Source organism: Hetaerina americana, unplaced genomic scaffold (genome assembly GCF_022747635.1).
Source record: "Hetaerina americana unplaced genomic scaffold, ioHetAmer1.1.p SCAF_24, whole genome shotgun sequence".
NCBI lineage: Eukaryota > Metazoa > Arthropoda > Insecta > Odonata > Calopterygidae > Hetaerina > Hetaerina americana.
The window spans coordinates 6,179,352-6,201,523 of NW_027286808.1; the positions used below are offsets into that span (position 1 = coordinate 6,179,352).

Genomic DNA, 22,172 nt, shown 5'->3' on the forward strand with positions numbered 1-22,172 from the left:
AATCAAAGGTTTCGCGGATCTCGGAAAGAATTCATATGCACCTCCGTAAAAACGCGCGTCGACTGAGACTACTACATATAAAGCAATGCACTTTGATATAAAAAAAATTCCGATAAACTCAGATCCGAGTTGAGAGGTGCATATTAACTTCCAGCAGGAGTCAAATCGTATTTCCGATGGTAATATAACCAGGAGTTAAATGCATCATTTCATTTCGAGACGGATAGCAAGGCAGATTGCAAGAAGCACACGCATTCACAGAGATCACATCTTATTTTCTCTAAGCCTTCCCGAACGGTAACACCCCTCCCCCATCTCGGATTCGGTGCCATTACTCTTTGAAGACTGTCTCCTAGGGGGTGAATGGGTAAGGCGGTCGGGGCGGAGAGGAGAAGGAGGGGTAAGGCAGTGAAGAATGGAACGATGGGGGTGGTAAGGAAAGCAAGATGCTCTCCCCTCCGCAGCCAATCCACCCCTCCAACTAACATAAGTTTTCAGGAGTGGGGTGGAATGGACCAAGGAAGGGGGGGGTGTCCTCCCCCTCCCTGGCGATGCGAGCATAGCTTCGGGGGAGCGGGATATGCCGTTCTCTTTTGGAGGGATCCGAGAGGGAAAGATGCAGAGGGAGGGAGGGATGGAGAGGCGAAGTGGACCGTAGATAAGGAGGAGGGAGGGAGAGGGAGAAGGAGGAAATAGGGGGGCAGTGGCCCGAGGTGAAAAATTGGAGTTCTATAGGTTCATTCTTTCCCTCTGCAACGCTCCTTAAAGGTATTCTTCCTACCTCTTGCCTTTTTGAGATTGGCCGCTTCGAGTTCTACAGGGACGTAGCTGGGGAGTGTGGAAGATGTCGTTCTCTCTGTCGAGGTCTGCGTCGAGTTTGTAAACTCTGCAGGACTCCCTTTCGCGGGAGTATTTTTATTTTTTTCACTTATCGCATATTGGGAGAGGAGAAAAATGGCATTTTACAACGGATATCATCAGAAAATTTTGATATCCCTACTGTTTATCCTTCCCGTATCACCATTTCCCACTAACACACCTTCCTTATGGCATTTTGCATCTCCTATCGTGAAAAATTGGAGTTCTATATATTCTATCGTTCCCTCTGCAACGTCCCTCAAAGGTCTTCTTCCTACCTCCGGCCTATTTTTTTAGAGTGACCGCTTTTTCGCACCCTTTCGAAATATTGCGGGGAATTCATTTATGCGTATTATTTTGGGAAGTATATACTTTGATCGGACGGTAAAAAGTTTTTTGTCGCTTCTTGGCGCTTTGGCAGGCCAGAATATTATTCCGGCTGGACTTACTTTCCGAGTCTTCATACCAGGAGGGAAAAACACCAAGGCTGGATTCAAGCCCGCGACCTATTGTTTATAATTGGTTTAGCTCAACACGTTGTTGTTGCGTTTTGTTTCCAACTTCGCGAGTAAAATTTTGAATTCTTAGCACAAACGCTAATTTTCTCGTAAAAGATGGCTTGAGTCCGTAATCGCTCATGGCCTAAACAAGAGATGTTCTTGTCCATGAGAAGTGGAGATAATTTTTGACGACTTATTAACCCAATTTTAAGGCTCTCTATTCTTTATACAAGTAAAAAGAATGTTTTCAGCACAACTATATTATTATTCTCATTATCAAAGTGTTGCACCTGTGTATTAGGGGAGCAATGGTAAAGAACTGAGTGATTGAGTTATTTCAGTGCGAAATCCGCTTTCCGACCCATCCAAAAGTTGGTTCTTCACGAATATGATTACCTGAGTTATCGTTCAACTTCCAGCCTGCGTTATGGAGAAGTGGCTGTTTGAAAACCCCGCACCGCGTTATCACTGCTTCATCGCACTTAGCACAATCACGTTGATTACGGTTGGAGTTTGTTTTGAAAGTGCATACACCCTGCCTTATCACCTACATATCTAAATGGTTTTTACTGCTTGGTATCATTATTGTTTGCGTCATATTTACTCATAATTTTAGGGTATATGTAAAATTAGAGGCTAGTTCCCTCGTAATTATCTGTTCATTAGTTCCTTTGTGTGACGATACCTGCCTTTTCACTTGCTAAGCCCATCGATTCATGCGTTTAATTAATGCGCCTTCAAAACAGTCCATGTGACGGGGACGGCATTCGAACTCGGGGTCAGCGCGATCGCTCAACATTATTTAATGATCGAGGGTGTAAGCCCACACACTTCCCCATTCAGAATTTCTCGTGAAACTCCATTGCCATTCTTCCAAATTCTATCATCAACGTAGCAAGTGTTCAATCGATTGTAACAAAAGGATAACCCAAACTTTGCCTCATTGACGTAGGTTGATTCTCTCGTGCGCCGACGGAGTCGGATTGCTCTTGGTGGGCATTAAAAACCCCGCCGGGAAGTTTACTCCGTCGTTCCGAACGACCAGTCGTCCTGGAAAGGTCTCCCGTTTCGTTTGATACATTATTTTTTTAATTCGATGACACTGAACACGCGATTCGAGAGTCGAGGTCGAGAGAGAGAGAGAGGCACGTTTCCTTCTCCCGCGCCACTCGCCCCTCCGTCGGGGTGGGAGATTATATTTATTATTGTTGTTTATGGTCCAACTTCGCCCACCCACGTGCGGAAACAGCGGGAGGAGGTTCCGTTGGCTTCGGTCTGAACTTTATTTTTAATTTCCTCTTTCTCCAAGGGAGAAGAAACGGTGCGTTATGCGTCTCCGTCGATGTTTGACCACAGAAATCTCTTCTTTTTTCCCTCCTCCTCTCTGCCGGGAAGCCGTAACGTGACCACCTACCAGCACACACCATTATCTCAGGCCGTCCTACCGAATCGGCGCTAAATAACGAGTTCCGTGGGGTTGGGAGCTGTTTTCTCCCCTCTCGCACACACACACACACATAAAATGCTTCCCTCAGTCAGCGTGTTTCCGTACGCCCCCTCCCACTCTCGGCCCCTCTTCTCTCCCCCCCTCGAAACTCCTACTCCCACGACCCCGGATTCCCCAAACTTCTCTCTCTCTCTCTCTCTCTCCCCCTTGTTGCGGCTAAGTTTCTGCTGCAGTTAATTTTTCCGCAGCGGGACTGTCTCGTGGCGAGCGGAAAAAGGAACGGGCTTTGGAGGGAGGGAGGGGGTGAGGGAAGAGAATGAACGTTAGTTTCTCCAAAATTACCCTTTTTCCTTCCTTCCGACTCTTTTTAACCACTTCCCTTTTTTTTATACGGGATGCATTTTGTGCAAATGCCCTCCCCCACTCGCCGGGAGCAGAGAAGGAAAGGCGATTTGAGAGATATGACTTCAGCACAAACGAGTGCATGGCAGGTCGGGTACGTGCACGAAAATTATAACACGATCTATTTTAAGTTAGAATTTTCCACTGCTGAGCTCCAGTCCCGGGTGCCGGTTTGTGAGTTTCAACGCGGGTTGCTCATAGCGTGTATGGTGTGCGCAGCGCAGGAGTTCACGCGAGTGGACGCGCATCAGAGATAGTAGGTGGACTACAGGCCAAGTACTGTAAATTTTCGCATAATTTGAGGATACCGCGAAGGAAACTATTTTTCACCATTTCGGACCCCTTCGTCCGCGTAATGTATTCATATGTAACGTATTCTTCGTGTGCAAGAGTAAAGCGCTCAACCTCTCACTAATAGGTAAACATGCACTCGCGGGTAAGTCCCTGAGATACGTTAATCTTTGTAAATTTCAATGTTGACCACCCGTAAAATTCCTTTTGACTTTTGTTTTAGAGGTCGTGGATCAGCCATGATGTCGCTCGTATATATATATCCCTTTTTTTACATGGGTGCGTGTGAAAGTAATGAGCGAGTGGATTTAAATGTAAGGTAATGCAGTTTTACTAGAAATGTACTTATTTATGAAATCATTCGCTTTTAAATAAGATAAGCGTTACGCCTACATTGTACACCGGCATATGAATAGCAGCAAAACATTTCTTTCGTGACAAGAGTTACTTAGGTTCATTGGTGTCTGTCGTCACTGATGTTTCTATTTTCAAACCGGTCATTAAGATACGCTGTCTTGAATCGAATCAAAGATTTGCAGAGGTCTCTCATATAGATTAGAAAAGAATTAAAATTATTAAATTAGAATTATTATTTAAGAATTATTAAATTATATGTTTTTCCGTAGGGGGATGTTATTTAAAAATTTCCTCATTTCATAAAATCTTTTCCTAAACCAAACTTTTCATTGAATAAGTTGTAAAACGAGTTGTTGTCACCTGTATTTTAGCAGACCTACATAAACGAAAAGGGGTCGCGAACTTGTAGCAATTTGCCTTCTCGGTTGATTTAGATTTTAATTCGCGTCCCATACATAATGATTGAACTGAAGAAGACTTCGAATGAGACTCATTGGAATGACACCAATAAGGTTCCTATCGTCTTAGTTTGAATCATCTGAAATAGACATTCGGATGGATATGAAAATAACTGAAATTATTTCATTGTATGGTAATAGGCATGTCACACCTTGCCATCCATTTCCGCAGATGTGAGTCGGAAAGAAATAGTGAGCGCCCTTGGGCGGTCGTCCACGTCCGGATCCGGCCCTGCCTCTCTCTCCCGTCAGCCGCGACGCTCCCCAAGGGACGCGAGGTACGTTCCGAAGCGGGCGGGCGCCTGCGCGTTCCTCATCCATTTTCCCCACGCCCTGAGAAGTTGAACGGGAAATTGAATAGGCCGCCGGAGATTGACTTCGTTAGTGCCAGGCTTATATCATTTGCTTCCGTTTCACCGTTGTGTGATGTTATTTGAGGTGAGATAGACCCGTGAGGCCTTATGAAATAATACTTTATGTAGGTATACGGTGCTCCTATATCCGAGACACACCGTGAAGGAAAGTTAGCTCAGCTGTTTGATGAAAAGCATTAAAGTCTATCTGTGGTGTTCCTTCGTAACTTGACTCATCGCAAATCGAGATTAGGAATTTCCCGTCAGTGAAGCAAGATCTTTTCTCAATTGAATTAAATGGAAGGCCATGGAATGTTAAATAAAGAGTTGATGCTTGACATATGTACCATATTAATGAGTGAAACGATACGGTTTTTTTATAACACTGTCATTTTAGAGTTTTAATGAAAGTACCCGGGTCAATAAATTATATGTATATTCTTTGTACAGGGTGCGGCAACATAACTTCCTTTTTTATAAAGCAACACCCCTTTAAAAAAGGAAGTTATGTTGCCGCACCTTGTCCAATATATCCGTTCGTTTATTCTTAAACAGTTCCACAAAGCTAGGTACTACCGATATTCTTTGGTAGCATCAAATATCAATTAATTTTTGTTATTAATCTGCTGTAGTCTCTGATGTTGGACGTCTTCTGCTTCATCTCCGAGCAACGTTATAGTCGAGCTCTGGAAATAATACACTTTGTTTGAAGATTCGCGGTGAAAAAAAATGATTTCGCCAGACCCAAATTCGATCACTGCACCTCCCAATATTAATACTTTCCCCAAAGGTGCCTTTCTTTGAATCCGCTCGTATGGCCGTTCCCTCAAAGCTCTGAGCATAAGATAATCTCTCTAAATTACCGCCTAAATAAACCGAAACTTGTGAAAGATCATCAGCATCATTTGAATGTACATCCTTGTTTAGAGATTTTAAGAATAGATTTAGTATTGAGAATAGGATCCTTAAATACCCTACTTGTGACCGCGTCTTGGAATCACCCTCACCATCAATATTCAAAACTCGATAAGCTGATATACCTATCCGTTTAATTGGGTATGCATTGCAATGCTTACAACAGCGAAGACTCGAGTTCGATTTTAAGATTGGAAGGGAAGCTACGATATAAGTCCAGGTTCCCATTTGTGTGTTGCAAGTAGGCATTTAATTTTTACGAATGGAACGTTAAAATGAAGAATTATGGCAAAAATTTCCTAATTAGTAGTTCACCTCCGAACCTGGGCTCCTCTTCATCCTTACCACTCTCTATAATATTTTGCCATGTAACGCATCAATAATATAAAGCATCAACTTCCCGATTATCGTCGACATTAAATAGTCGTAGCGTTCTAGAGACTGCAGTAGTACTATATGTCCTTTCACTACTACCATTAATATGTCATTTCTCTCCCTGTATCTTGTGTAATGTCTAAGACAAGTCTACAAATCTGTAAGCTATATACATTTGAGGCAACCTGGGATCGTCTTGAGTGACCAGAATTATCACGTAGATTTGAACCGAGGGCCCAATGGCTAAGACTATTAGTTGCTAATACTCACAAACTATCCTTAACTTAAAATAGTCAGGGTCGCAGATGAGCTATTTACTTCAATATGACGTCGCCATAAAAATATAGCAGGGGAAATTGAGCTATAAATTTCTAATAATCTCCAAATTGCTTCCGAAAATTGATGAATTTATGTAATTGGCGATGCGTGATGATGGCGAATAGGAAACACGCATTCATTAATTCGTGGAAAAAATTGGCTACTTCGAGGGAGTGATTCTGGCTAATTCCTCGATTTTGCTCATTCTCCGTGTGTTCTCCCATGAACGAGACAATTACTTACGACTGAACTTGCGTGCGCGCCGCGTTTTAAAATGGTGCGTTTATGGCCAGCCCTTCCGCACCGGCGTAATTCAACCGCTTCGCCGTTATCGTTTGCTCGTGCCGCTTGAATTGACCAAAGGGCATTTCCACCAATCTTACGTTTACACGTCACGACAATGGCTCGAGGATTTCCTTCATCACCTCCGACCCGCCGAAGTTTCGTGATAATCATTGCTCTTGATATACCCCGTGCAATTAAACTTCCCTTCGAAACGACTTGGTGGATAACCCTTTTAATTTGCATAGACAATGATGAATGGATAATACCGCGGCCGGAACTGTTTGAAAGTCAACACTCCGCCAGAAGATAATATTAAATAGCGTATTGTACTAAGGAATAAATTACCTCTTCATTATCTTTTTCGTTTTGTTCTTCACATCCTGTTTTCAATGTTCCACTAGCCAGCTAGTTTTGCTGGTCAGGTGTGTTCAATTTCTCGGGACATTTTTCGTTACTATTACCACCGTAATTAACCCGAATGTTGGTTTTGATAGTTGAGTGAGTTCACTTCGAAATCTATCCTAAAGGTGGATCTTTCATGGTACCTTGAGGCACGCCGCGGCTCCCGTCAATTTTCACTAGTGAGGTTTCCCTGATCCGTCTCCTAAGTTGAGTCTATGTACTTACGAGGCCTGCCAACATCTACAGCTTCGCCGCTTAGAGGATAGCTGGGAACAACACGCAGATGGGGACGGAGTGTTGCCGATAGGTTGTTTTCTTCTGTCCCTGGCCTCTTATTAAGCAATCAAACATGGAACAGCGTTGAAGGATGCATGGCGTCGGGTTTCACCGCGCAAGACGTTTCGATCGGCAATAGTTTCACCAGCGTGTCATGTGGCGTCTCCGGCGTCGGAATTGATTTCAATCGTAGTAGCAGCAATCGGTGAAACTTCAATGTCTGCAGCCTTCATTTGTTTGTCTCCTAGCGACGGAAGCCTTGTCACGAACAGGGGACCACCCTTTGGCGTTCAAGACGCGTGAGTCAATACACTAAGTCGCAGAATTAGAATGCACGAGTAAATCACCATAATGAAATACAAAGAGTATAAGAGTATGGGGCAGTGAAGTGTGTAGTCCTCCACAGTTCCTGGGAGTCATAGTAACAGAGAATCGTATCGTTTGGATTCTAGTTGGGATCGTTCCACGACACCCCCGAAATTCTAACTTGGGACTCCGTCTTAGTCCCCAGGCTATCATGACACTCCCTTCCAAAGTCTATAGAGTTATTTTTTGGGGGTCTACCTCTGTTAAATCTATTTCTATCCCATGGGGAACGTGGTGTACGCCTCTTGGTGCAAAGAGATTGGAGAGAAACTCAGTGTTGACATTTTTCTGCTTTTATGCAAGAAATTTTAATACGGTCAAACTGATTTAGGGCTCATCTGACGCACCCAAAATACGAAATAAATGCATATTTCTGAACACGATTTTTTCCCTAAGACTGCGAAAAACACCGCAAATCCACACCTGTTTAAAATAGCTACATCGAGCATGGAAAGCAAGCGGATAGTCACTGAATTAATTAATTCTTAATTTGGTGTAGGGATATGCACTAATAGTATCTCAAATATTTGATGGACGGATTTAGTCATTAACGCAACTCTTTTAATATTGTACGATCAGCATTACATTTCATCTTTTTTATCCCTCACCGCAGGGCATTGACCCCATTCCCAGATATCCTTTTGCGAGATTTCAGGATTTTCATACGAATGAGGATTACACTCTGGGGCATTAAAAGATTCGTAATTGCGATCGGAGTCTTTCAAAGTTTAATGCTCAGTCTCTCTCTCCCTAATCTTCGTTTTTTTTCTGATTTCCTCAGCAAAAAAAAAGTTTCCCTCGCCGACACTCCTCTTAATCCACCCAAAAGTAATGGATTGCAGCCAAAGCCTAACGTCAGTCTCTTCCAAAAGTCTCCCCTCTCCTAAGAACTCCCCAGTTACCCGCTTCACTCCTTCCGAAATAACCCCCCTCATTTCTTACGGGACGTAATGTTTCAGGCCTCCTCCTCTTCCTGCCCCTTATGAACGTCCTTGCCCTAAGGGAAGGACCGGAAAATCGTTAAATGTGTGGTGTCCCAAATGTACTCAACTAATCAAAGGCGGATACTACCTCGAGACCGAGTTATGCAGGAGAGACATTAAAGGCGAACCTTTGAATATATAGAATATCAAAACATTATTTTCAAGCGTGTAAAATACTGGAACAATTCACAAATCATTCCATGCGTGCTCTGTGTCCTTTGACGGCGTGCCGTTTCATTCGACAACTTCCTATGCATCTTTGTATTGGGTGTGCCGTGAAAAGAGATTAGGGTAACGTAAATGCCACGTTGTATTTATCTTCTCTTTTATTTCTTTCTAAATATGAAATTCCGTTTTTCTTACGAGTTTTCTATGGAATATTGATTTTTTCAATGGCGTGAGTATTTTTAGAAAATTATCGCAAAGAGTCAAGTAATCGTCATCTCTCCAGTAATGTTATGGAAACATTTGCCGCTACTTAACGGGAATACTGTAATCTGTGTGCATTTGTCATTACGACAAATACTCTATAGTCTTAGAAATTGGGAAAATCGATCAAGTCACCTCTAAAACTTGGATACTACAACCTCATGCTCGTAAACGCGGTAGTTTAACAGCATGATTAATTAGTTTTAACCGCTGAAAGAGAATGAGAATGTAAGATAATGTTCATGAAGGCAAATGAAGTTGCGGGAATCTTCCAACAGCAACTCGGAGCTACTCCTTATGGTTAGTTTTGGTTTTTAATACTTCTTCCTCGGTATTGATGTTGGAGTAAGATTAAAATGAGAACATGGTAGGGATTCCATAAAATATAAGTGGGTATACATCCTATTGTTTTAGCTTTCATAAATGTGCCACCCACGATCTCTTGCAATGGCGTCTTCTCCAATTTCTACTAAATAACAAAAATTCATATCATTTAAATTTTTATTCTATTCCTCATCGAACTATCATTCTCTATTCGTTATACTTTCATTATGTATTGAATATTTCGTAATAAGCCTCTACTCTAATAGGCCTCTACTTTCGCCTTATTAAACTTCCGCCGTGAAGTTATTGAAAAATGAAAAGAAAAGATGAAAAAGTTGATGAAAGGTTATTAGAAAATTTGACCATCGGCAATTCCTTCAAATTTGGAGGACCTATATGGAGGTCTTCTAAGTGATTCAGCTAATCAAAAAGACTTTAAAGGAAATCAGGAAATCGCAAAGGGAAGAGTTTTGTATGCTTTCAACAGCATTGTTTACTCTCAGAGTCATCAACCCAAGAATCAGCCGGAGCGTTGATCATTAGTTTAGGTAATGACTCATTACAAGAATGAAGTGTAACGGAAGAGTATAAATAACCCTGAAATACTTCGAAACATTTCTTCTCTGAAATTCTGTAATTAACTTCTCTAAACATTATATCAAGCCATCATACCCTAACAACACTGATGGTTGCAGAACAAAGCTCACTGCATCCTGCGAAATAAGGTAGCATTTCTCCAAGAGATTTAGATACCGCATTACACTTTATTATTTTATCTGCCCCCTTTAATATTAATATTGCCATTTCTTTCAGTACCTTTATGTAGCACATTGTTCAATTCCATTTTGGTATGAAAGGTTTAGATCTCGAATTGGGGAGTACCAATTTTGTGGTATTTCTCATTATAAATAAGTAAATTCATTTGTAGGTAAAGATAGATATTAGCTCATCAGGATCAAATAAACGTTGGAAATAAAAACAAAAGATATAAATACCAATGGCAAAGAGAAAGATCAGTCATATTCAAAACCAAATTACGTCTACTTCAGCCAATATCCAAGCTGTTGCCATTTAAATAAATGTATTGCACTGTTCTATATGTAACGAGTACATTTCTTCAGGAAACATATTAAAAATCTTTGAAAACATATAAGCAAATGATTTCCTGGATGGGGTCAGATTGGGTTTCTTAACTTTGCATTTACTCTTCTCGTATTGTATGTATAGGTACTATTAGAAATTGCCGACATATTATCTAATGCTGCAAAAAAGTGTTTCGACACATTAAGCATATACTAATGCAAAACTGGAACAATCTTAAATTTTGAACTCTACCACTATCTATTTCACCCGAAAAACAACGTATTTTGAGCATCGATCTTTTAAATCCAGTCTTCCCAAGTATTTCCACTTGACCTCATCGCCGACCCCCCGCGAAAAAAATGTAGTCTACTTTGCCGCGAGGCCCTAAGCGATTCCCGCCCCTACCTGCCCGCGCTCCTTTCAATTCTACCCCCTCCCTGACTCACTTTCATTCTCCCTCACTCCCCACCCCCTGCCAGCCCACGCCACCCCGTCCCGCCCGTTTTTTACCTTCCCACCGGCGGCACTTTTTAATTGCGCCCTCGATCCCTCCCCAGTCCTCCGACCCATCCGCCGTCTATCTCTCATCCTTCCTCCCCACCGCCGGCGCACCGCGTACACCGCCCCCGGTGACATCAACGGCCGTGAAATGCAATTACGCCACCTTCCTTCTTCCTTACTTCTTTGCTTCCGTCTGTGCTCACTTCGGTGACTTCGATTTGGCGCCCGGCATGTTTCCCTACGCCTTTCTTCCTTCGTCTCATCTCGCCCCACCGTTCGTAATCCCCCCAGGGTCCCGACTTCTCCTTTCTCTGCTGGTCCCATCTTATAAAAGGTTGCTCTATGGATACACAAGAGTGACTGGAGAGCTTTTGATGAAATCCAAGGCGAAACGAGTTAAGAAAGCGGTATCCGCGGGACAGCCGCTCTATCTACGAACCGATTCTAAATGCTCTGTCAATCAATGGTTATTTTAACAATCGAACTAGGTAATTGTTTCCGTCGTATTTGAAACACTTCTTCCTGACTAGATCAACTTTTTTGAATTTTAAGCGTCTAATAGAAACTTGCGCATATTTAATAAACGAGTAGATTATGGAGCTGATACTTTCTAAATGAATTTCTATGAATAACGGTCTTTATTTTGTGAATAGCCGTTTTGAAAGTTAGCATACGTTACATAAATTGTACGCTCGATTATGCATGGGTTTGGAAAATAGTCTTCCTCTATGTTACCACATAGTCACTAGTTATTGCATACATTTTTCTGAACGAGAAATTATTTCGCTAAGCGGAATGAAAAGAAATTGGCTCGTTTGACTAGCAAGGTGTTATATTTTTCGAACATTCTTCATCGACTCTCTTAATTTGCAAAACGCTTCCTTGGGGTCGTTCTTCATTTAAGGAGTAATTGGCTTTTGTATGACCTTAAATTAGCCCTTAATGGGATCGTGGCCACATTTCCCGCGGAAATTTACAAAGAAGCTCCCGACTGACGATTGCTTAGAGAAGGGTCGATACATTCTGCATCTTAATGATCTCATTGCTAATTTTTTTCGATGTACCTTTGATGAAATAGCTACTGCGTCGTTTGTTAACGGTTCTAACTGAAGTAGTGTATGTTTACGCATATTTGGCGAAAATAATTTTATTCATCTCATTTTTTGAAAGCATTAGCAAATTTTAATTGATTTTTTATTCAATATAAACGAATTTTAACGAGAAAGGTATTCTTAAAATATCCAAATATCCTTTTTAGTGGCCAGATGCACTCGCACATCGATTTTCATCCCGGAAAAGGTTTTTGTTTGCATTCCAAAGGATGAAAGAACCCTGCACAGCTGCTGCAAATAAATGTAAAAAATATGCCATAGAGATGCATGTTTTGAATGCTTTGATTGAATCAAAGAAACGATAGTAAAACATACATTTAAAATATTTTATGCGCAATTATTATGATGTTAAAGCCTAAACTATAAAATACCGTGCGGGGACGTCAAACCAATGAGAATTCGTTTCGGTTCATGTCGCCAAAGTTTATTCAAAGTTTACGGCAAATTTTAATAGCAGTCATAATATCCGAGGTTGGCAAATTTATTTATTTCTTTAACAACTTTTATTGGGGCGAGAGGAAGACTTCATAGTCCCTTCTTCCATCCAACCCCCATACAGGAAAGACAATTACAAGCATCCAAGTCTTAGGTGGAGGAAAACCCACCTAGGCGGGAATCGAACCCGCGACCTCTGGGTTGGCAGGCGAGGAAGGTAACGTATAATACCTTGCTTTGGGCTGAAATGTTTTCATTTTCAAATACATTTACCAGCACATGCGCTAAAGATATACTAAGATAAATTATATGCTAAATCCCCATTCACGTTAAATTCATGAGAACATCGCTGTAAACTGTATGTATAGCTTTCAAAGTAAGCGTAAAACATAACACTTAGATTAGAATCTTTAATAAATATTATTCGGTAAACAAGTTAGTAATTTAACAACTATTTACTTCCTACGACTTACATAGAAACCTTGGATATTCATGTGTATCCTTGCGGTGTCAATTGCTGTTGGCACGTTAGGGTACAAGATACCGACATCCAAATTTGCCCCAAATCGGCGAATTTAGCCAAATTTCGGGAGACAGTCTTACGAAATTTGGCATGTAAGACGGGAAAAATTATTCATGGAGTACTTTCAAACATAAGCATGGTGTCAGCGATAGTAATAACTGTTACGGTGTTTGTTCGGGTAATTTAGTGACACTTCGAAAATTAAAAGATCAGTATTGTGGACTCCTGAAATACTGCCGAGACTATACAGACAAAATCTACCCACTCGTTTCCAGTTTCCCGCCAGTTCCCAACACTTTATTTCAGTATTCATGTTATTTACCGCCTGCAATAGTATGTAAACACTTGATGAATGAAGAACGCAAAATATTAACCAGAAATATTATAACGAATAAAAACGAAGGAGTTCCACGAAATTATTCGAATCGACTTTCAAGTTCCTGAAACTAAGGGAACATGATGAAAAATGATCACGAGCTACCAGTGTGTAAATGCACTTAGGGAAGCAAACAAGTTTTTACAAGAAAAGATCGAGTGAACGAACGCGCTGTTATATCAGGGTGTTGGAAGTTTGGTTGCCAAAAGGCGCAATTCGCAAGGAGAAGAAACTCGTTTTTCATTTATATTATCTTAGATGGACATTGCGTTATCAGATTAAAATTATCTAACTTTATGTCTATCAGTCCTACCAAAGTCAGTTATTTTTAAAGTGTTTCTATAAACATTGCCATAATACAGGCACTTTTCTATAAGCAACGCCATACTATAATCATTTAAGAGAAAACAATTTCTTGTGCGTAAACCGGATGCATCTTGTTTTTGCCTGTAGACCGCCAATGGCGTGAATATTGCATCTAGTATATTTCTCCCTCGATGTCTTAATTCTTTGCAATTAACGCCATTTCTCTTTGCCGCCGGTCTAACACTTTTCATTCTGCCTTCGCCTTCACGATGTCACTGGGTCTCAGAATCTTTTCCACGCTCTTCTTCCTTCAGCAAATTTCCTACTCGGCCATCGTCCTCTATTCTGGTGCCCTATATAAGATTTCTTTACGAATCACCCTCCTTGCAATTTGTTTCCTTTATTCCGTTCCTCGTCTAGCGAATATTTAAACCTTTTTCCCTAAAATCATCACGTACTAATGTGAGAGGTGTCATCACTATCGTATTGTTCAAATATTCCGAGATAATAATGGAGAGAGAAAGGGGCTTTCGAATCACCGCGAGGGCAATAACCGAACGATTCCGGGAGGACGGAGTATGTCTTGCTCTCCTTCCCCTCGGCTTTTTCCTTTCCTCGCCTCCCATCAGCCGGCCTCTTCGTGCACTCGCGGCGAGGCCGAGGAGTTGGCTGTATTTGTTTTCCCTTTCCACTCCTCAACAAGTCCTTCCGCGTCTCGTCATTCGGTCGGGAAAGGGAAGGGGGCACTCACGTCGCCCATGGAATAATGGGGCAAGTTGGGAAGAGGAAGAGAGGAGCGATCGGAGGGAAGAAGGGGCGTCTGAATCTGGTGAGGGCGGCCCAAGTAGGGTGGTGGGTGGGTGCGAATGGCGTCCGCCGACGAGGTCGCGGGAGGTGGCGGCGGGTGATGAACTGGAGAACTCTTCCCTGAGACTTAGCTCAGGAGTGGTCGTGGGATGGGGAGAGTTCAAGGGGCATTAAAGTCAGGCTCTCTCTTACGAAGAAGTCCTTTAATAGCGCTCCGAGAAAGTTCGATTGCAAAGGGGCTGTTTTTAATATTAAGTCGGATTCATTGTGGTCTTCTCTGACATAATGAAAGGAGAAACTGAAGTCCATGTTCCATGAAGTCACGCCTGAGACAACGAATTATAGTCTTCTCTGACCCTCAAATCCTTCAGTACATGTAGCACTTGGCGGCAATTTTCAGCCCCCCCCCCTCTAATATTTCTTCACGACCAACCCCTTCAATTTTTAAGGTAGCTTAATGTAATTTGGACTTTAAAAGCAATCCAACAACTGACGACTACATCACACAGAATCGCACCTTAACTTAATTAAAGGAGGCTTCTTAATGTAAAAGTTAAACTTTCATGTCCGCGTCGAGGTTTGAACCCGCAACCTCGCTGGTTCTTCAAACACAGAAGAAGTCACATTTTTTTCCTGGACTATTACGATTATTTAAATGCAGAGTTCACTTTCGCTCCTTCCTCGCTGTACATTTCAAAATGTTGTATTTACTATGCATCATATTGATCGTATGAAAACAGGACCTTTCTTGTGTGACTGAACGCCTCCTGAAACTCCTACTTTGCTTCTTTGCCGTAACTTCATAATCCTCGATAGGCACATTTCGCGGGATACCCCAAGGCCTTTTGGGAATGACATTATGTCAAGGGAATGTATCCTTCGACAAAGACAACTGATTCTGTCTCCTATGAAAAACGTTCCCTGCATCGGGATAGCTCAAATGTTAGTCCAATTCAGAGTCGGTTCAAACTCATACCTTTTTCGCGTTCATTCAATACTCGCTCTATCCGCTCGATAATCAGGACAGATCAATTCCCTCTCGATGGCACATGTAGGTGTTCCACAGGTGAGTGGTAGAAAGAATTTTTGATATTCCAGTTCTACCATTGCGTCGTATTTCTGTGCTTATTACTTCAGAATTATTCGGAATGTTGTCTGTAAATTCGTTTTTGTTTCATTAATAATGTGGTCAGATATAATATATTTCTCAATGGAGCAGAAGAATTAATTTAAATATCCTACTACGGCGTAGTTTCTCAACAGAAATAATACTTTGAATTTTTGGTGGTTGCCGTTAAATAGGGAAGAAGTTGTTATTCTATTATTACAAGGAATAACATACTACTCGTTGGCGGAAATATTGCTGAGAGCATGAAATTCAATCATACATCGGTTATAGATCATTCTGGCATTCTAGAATTGAGGAATTCAAACAAAATACATTATAATGCGTGTACAGAATTAGTTCCTACACAAACCTGATCATCATTTTGAAAGTTATAAATACCAATATCAAAAATTGTTTGACTATTGATTATCGTACCAGCAATGGAATTGATACATAGTTGCGATAATTTTTCTTTTATTATACCGTAGTTTTCAACGCGAAGTATAGGTTTAATAGGTGAGGGTAGAGCTCCCCAATACTAAGTCCAACAGCATTTGAAATTCACACGTCAGGGTTGGCGGATCAGAATGATTCCCTCTGCCACCAGTTGTCTCCCGCGAAGATCTGGTACCCGAAACATCTCCCAGCTTAGGTGAAACTGAGGGTGCACATTGGCGCCCCCGGGAATCAAACCCCAGAGCTCTACCCATAGGTCTACCACGGCCCTCCCCAGTTACTATAAATAATTCAAAATCCATCAATACGTTAAGACGTAAAGATCCTGAGTATAATTCGTTCTTAAGTGCCAAATATGCTTTTAATTATTGAAATTCCCAGAAAATTCAGCCACCCAATGACGGAATCATAAATATATCTTTACTATAGATTCTACAGTATTAACACTATAGCAGCATCTGACTTCATTATCAACATTATAGCATTAAAGCATTGAATTTTTTTTATTTGATGTGGGAATAGTGTCGCATTACTTATGTCGATAGTTCTCAGGAAGGAGCTTTATAAAGAGACAATTTTTACTCTTCAATCCTTTTTTCGCTAGCTGCAAGATTACTACGCCCTTTTCTCTCAAACCCCTGAGAAGGGGAGATTAAGAGATATGTGTCAATAGCGTTCACGCCCGGCAATCATGCCTCCCACCGCTGTTTGATCTCCCGTCGTCCGTTTCCCTTCTCGTCTCACGGCCGCCATTCTACCAACGAGCGCATCTCTCGTCGCCTCATTTTTTTTTGATAATCCGCGGCGCAAATATTTTCGCTTTCCTTTCCTCGAATCACGGACTATCATAATATTCCGTCAGCCTCCGTCAACATATATACACGGCTCTCGAGGTTTGTTATCTCCGCAGCCGCTACCTTCAACTTTTCCCCTCCTCCCACCTCTCCTCTTTCTTTTTTCTCTTTGGACTGCCAGCATGGTCTATCCTCCTGAAAAGCCCCCTAATCTCCACCTCATCGAGCGCAAGGGGGAACATTTTTAAGAGTAAGGCGATATCTATGATGCGAATGGAATAAGAAACCTCGGCTTTCATCGGCGTCGCGCGACTTCGCTCGGCGCGTGTCTCTTATATATATATATATATATATATAAGCCGATGAGATGCGGAATGCATAAGACAGTGTCGGTCGCCTTAATCCATTAGCTCGATCAGAAAAATCGATGCATGTGACGGATTTTAGCCGGAGGGGACGCACCGACGAGTAATTCGGTAGTCTTGTGAATGATAAAGGAGCATGTACGTATGATTGGCAATTTCTTTCTTTTAGTCCGACCTTCGCATTTGAAATCCTGCAAGCGGGAGGACGAAACCGGTTTCTTCCGGTTTCAGTGCTCATTTTGATCGTCCTGTTACTCATTTTTGTCACCCTTCGTCGAATCCGCGCTTTTTCGCTCCTATATCTGAAAAGATCGATGGGAGTCCATAATAGCGAGCTGGATTTATCTCTGCGGAATGGTTTCATTTCTCTGTTTTTTTATGGTGCGAGCTGTGTTCTAAGTAAATTCCCCTTCTGATTGACCACGCGTTCCATTTCCGAGAATTTTTTTTGGTTACCTCTTTGGGCGCTTTGTTTATTTTTCCTTCGCAACCGGGTTCCGGTCGGTTTATGTCTGGGAGCGTTCGATGCTTCACATCCTCCAGGGGTCGATGCCCGCGGGAGGAAGTCACGTTGAAATCACTTCATTCGATGGAATACGGCAATAACGCGGAGGTGGCCTTAAATTCTGCGCCAACCCTCATGACTTTGCCTTCGATAGTTCTGCAGCGATAAATTGTGGCCGGTCGTATCAATATCGTCAACATCCTCCAATGCCGCTATCAATATCCAATTCCAGCTTTCATTTCCGGACAAATTGACTACTTCGCTAGTCTGCGACTTATTGGAACGCCCCCAATCATTTACTTGCAAAAATTGTTTTCTCTCCAATTTTTCATTATTTTTCTAGCCCATATTCCTAGAGGTTCCAATCGATGTTCATCTTCGTCATATTTTCCGAGAGTGGTGAAAAGAAAGCAGTGTAGCCCAAAAGCGTACGAATAAGTGTCATTTGTGGATGCGGAATCTGGTACATTGGTCGGAGAAAGAGGAGGAAGAGAGGCTGAAGATAGTAATGGGAAGTTGGAGCACGTTGAGGGAATTGCTATAAGGTACAGTTGATGGGTATTCGGAGAAGAGAACAGGGATTTTGATTATTGGCGTTGTGACCGTACACCAGACAATTTGATAAGCTGAAGAGGGTAGTAATGTAAGAAAGAAGCACTTCAGGGGGAATTATTAAGAAACATATTTCTTTGGAGATGATTGTTCCAGCGATCTGCTTCCCACCTTCCGTAGTGTTCAGATTTGATTCCCAGATTAAGCTTCTTTGCCTCTTGTGTTCTTTCGAAAGGAACTTTGATCTATAATCCACGAGACTCTTTCATCTATCAAGAGTAACTTAATTCCGATAGCGGATTTTTCTCTGCCTCTCCTCTGCTCTTTGATCACTAGGAAGTAACTGATTTATTAACTCGACAAGACGCAGAAAAAAAGCCACCAGTTTGGTTAATATTCATCATTATTGGAGGTACAATAAGTGTCGCAGTATTATTGGAAAGCCTCACATTGTTGTATTTGGAAGCTCCGGGATCACGTGCAAGGCTTAAATAACTTCTTAGTAAATTCAAATCGTATGATTTTACTGTGGGTAGGGAGAACGTAAGTATTTTATAATATTGGTAGACTATTCCATCTTTGAGATTGATGAATTCATCATCAAGATGAGCTGGTTCGGGAAATTATCTGCCTATTTTAAAGATATTATTTGCAATGGTACTCTACCGTTTAGGTCAGATGAACCAGTCGGATGTTACCCGTTGGATGGACACTGACTAGCCACCACTACATTTCCAAGCTTTGCCTGACTCGAAACAACGTGAAATCCTGCGCCAGAATTAACCCTTCTTCAATTTTGCATGTTTTCTGCCTCCCATCATTCAGTCCATCATGCCTGACCTTTTCTTGCCCTTACCGCACTTAACTAAACCTCCTTTAAGTCTTCAGCATTTCATCACCAATCTAAATTCACTTTCCTCGCCTCGGATTTCTCCCAAGAACTCTCTCTCCATCTCTACCGTGCCTAATACTTCTTTGTTTGTTCTCCTTACTCTCGATTTTTATTGATGCATGAAATCCTTTTCATGGTGCACAATATGTGATCATAAGCCTAGAAAACTATTTATTAAGCAACACGAATCTCAAGGATATCGAAACGTTCGTATTAAGTCTGTTATGATAAATAAGTGGGCAGTACAAGGTGTGTTTTTCAACAGCAGGTACTCGAAATCTTCATGTCACATGATGCATCGCTGATTACTCTAATGGCTGGTAACCTGACATCCGCTGCCACATGCTCATTTGGCAATTTGTAGGGTAATATGATGACGATGTTGACTTTATGACTTTCATACATTTATGATATAGCTCGGAGACCTAAAATGTGCCTATATTAAATCATTTTATACACCATCGCGAACATTTACTCCTTTCATCTAAGGTCGGTAACCGTGACTTAATAGCGAGATCGTTAGCCAAGCGTTCTCATCCTAATACCATTCCTTGTTTCCTCATCTCTCAAAGAATTCCTTTATTATATGCCCTACGAATGCCCAATCTGCTCACATTCTGGACCCCATCGAATTCACATGTTTTCAAAAGCGAAATGTAGAACTTTTTGTCGTGCATATTTCAACATGCGTTCGATGTTTTTCTCACGATAAACAATCGGAGCGTTATCATGATGATAAAAACGACTCGCAGTTACATCGCTAGAAAAACAAAATTCAAATGTGGTGCGATATTTTTGTGGGCAAGCGGAACATCAGGGGCCGACGATAAAAAAAACGAGGCGCATTCGTATCTTGAGTAAAAAAAGTGCATGCCGTCCGATATTTTTTTCCGTTATTCTATATCGGTAATGAAAATGGTCATTTGCAGGGGTTTTCTTTTGCTTGGTGCCTCGTTTTTTCGTTTCTGATGTTTAGATTTGCGTATATTTATTGACACCCACCTAACACCAATGTCTACCCGCTAAGTTAGCAGAAAAAAATGGGCTCAAATTCGCGAAGAAATAGGTTACGCTTTTCCCTTTTTCTCAATATGTTAGGTTCACATCTCACCGGTCCTCCCATCATCCTTGGCACTAGTACGTAACTTGCAAACCACGTGAGACGGCCTCCAGCGAGGTTCATTTGGAGATGATCGATCACGGTCGCAGGCGAATCGTTCGACCCGCGTGCATTGCCGGGAGGAGGACACCGCAAGTGGGCAACCTCCCCTGAAATTGAGACTTTCCGTGATAAATTCGCGGACTTCCGCACGCCGCGAATCGAGAAGCCGGGCGGTACGTCACACGCCCACCCCCCCCTTGCCAGACGCTTGGTTTATTTTTTTATAATTGAATTCCACGGGATATCAGTCACCGCGACTCCAACCAAGTTCGAAATAATCGAATAAAATATAAAATTTTGCAGATTGGGAAAAAAGGGGAGAGAAGAAAAATACCCCTTGCGAAAAATAAAGCTCGACCCCCCCCTCACCCCTTTCCCGACCTCTGGTCGTTTAATGATAAAAATGACTCATTCGGAGTTCGCAAAATTCGCCAGGGAGGGGGGGAATGAAGTAAAATTTCATCAGAAGAAGTTGGATATTCACTATAAAAGCGCAGACTTTCAGGATTGCCCATGCATTGGTGTTGCCGCTCTCCACTGATTTGAGGATCACCAAGGCAGTGACGTGTGAGATTAGAATTGGCAGTCGTCAGATTCGATTATGTATCGATACTAAAATCTGTTCACTCAAATAATCATAGGAACCGACCAAAAGACGTTCTTGAAGAGATACCGTTAGACAGCAACCGCGGGCAAACTATGCGTTTCAAACTTAAATATTTGGTCCTTCGTTATAAAAATGCAAAACCATAGGCTGCTCCCACCCTACATAAATTATATTCATATTCATATCTTTTGGTAGCATTGGCACCAACATTTTTAAGTTACAGATGGAGTGGTTTTTTTAAATGAAATTGCATGATCTCTACTCGACGAATAAAGTCAGCTTGGACTTCACTTTGACTAAAACAAAGGCGAATATGCCTGTCTTTTTACATCCTTTTGATGTCGGTCCGAAAGAGATGGGATACTCGTATCTGTTGTAATTACAAAAAAATATTTGGAGTTCGATCAACTGAGTATTGGAAAATATAGTGACTTAAACACACAAATTCCGGATGGATGTATCCGGCGGAATAGTAATGTATCATTATTCAGGGATTAAAACTTCTCTGAAGAAGCTTCTGACATAAACAGCTATTATTCTGAAATAGACACCTACGCTTTAATTTATTATTCATGCTCATTTTAATCATCTGTGATAACAAGAGCCCGCTTCACGTGAAATCTCCTCAAAGACTTCTAAACGAGAGCCTTCTGATGGATACAGATCCGTCATAAAACTCATCACTTTTCTACATAATGGTAACCACTGGTTTCGGAAAGTTAATGAAGTGGCCTCTAGCTTTGAGAAAATGATCCCAAAATATCGATGACAAGGGCTTAATCATCGAGGTGTATCGAGGAGCTCAGTGAAATAGACGGCGTAACTAGAGTGTGTTTCCACGATGCGTGGAATTCGCTAGATCGGTGTACACGTATCTAGCGCCCCAGGACGTGTAACCAGGAGGAAGAGAGAGCATAAGTGTGACGTAGCAAGCGACGGAAATTGGAAAAAAATGAATAGGAGATAAAAAAAAAGGCGGGAGGATAGTGCCAGCGGAAACGTTTCGGTTTCGGACAGCGATGGGTTGAAGAGAATATGGGAAAGGGTGGAAGGAAGGAAGTGTGAGGTGGCCGTGTGATTGGCATCTCCAGTCCGGGTGGATCGAGGAGCCGCGAGGACGCGGTGGATGATGACGAATGGGACTGGGACTCTCGACGTCCGAACGCGAGTGCGAGGGGGTTTCAAGGGGGGGAGGAGAGTTGGGGCCGTGGGAAGGGGGGGTAGAGAAGAGGACGACCGCATATGCTTT

General features: G+C 41.9%; 1 protein-coding gene across 1 annotated transcript in view; it reads left to right on the top strand.

Annotated features, from left to right (window-relative positions):
- Window positions 1-9,251: 9,251 nt before the first annotated feature.
- Window positions 9,252-22,172, top strand: part of spg (dedicator of cytokinesis spg) — a 248,198-nt gene continuing 235,277 nt past the window's right edge. The window contains exon 1 of the mRNA XM_071586700.1: window positions 9,252-9,315. Coding sequence (XP_071442801.1) covers window positions 9,252-9,315 — 64 coding nt within the window. The remainder of the gene's footprint in view (window positions 9,316-22,172) is intronic.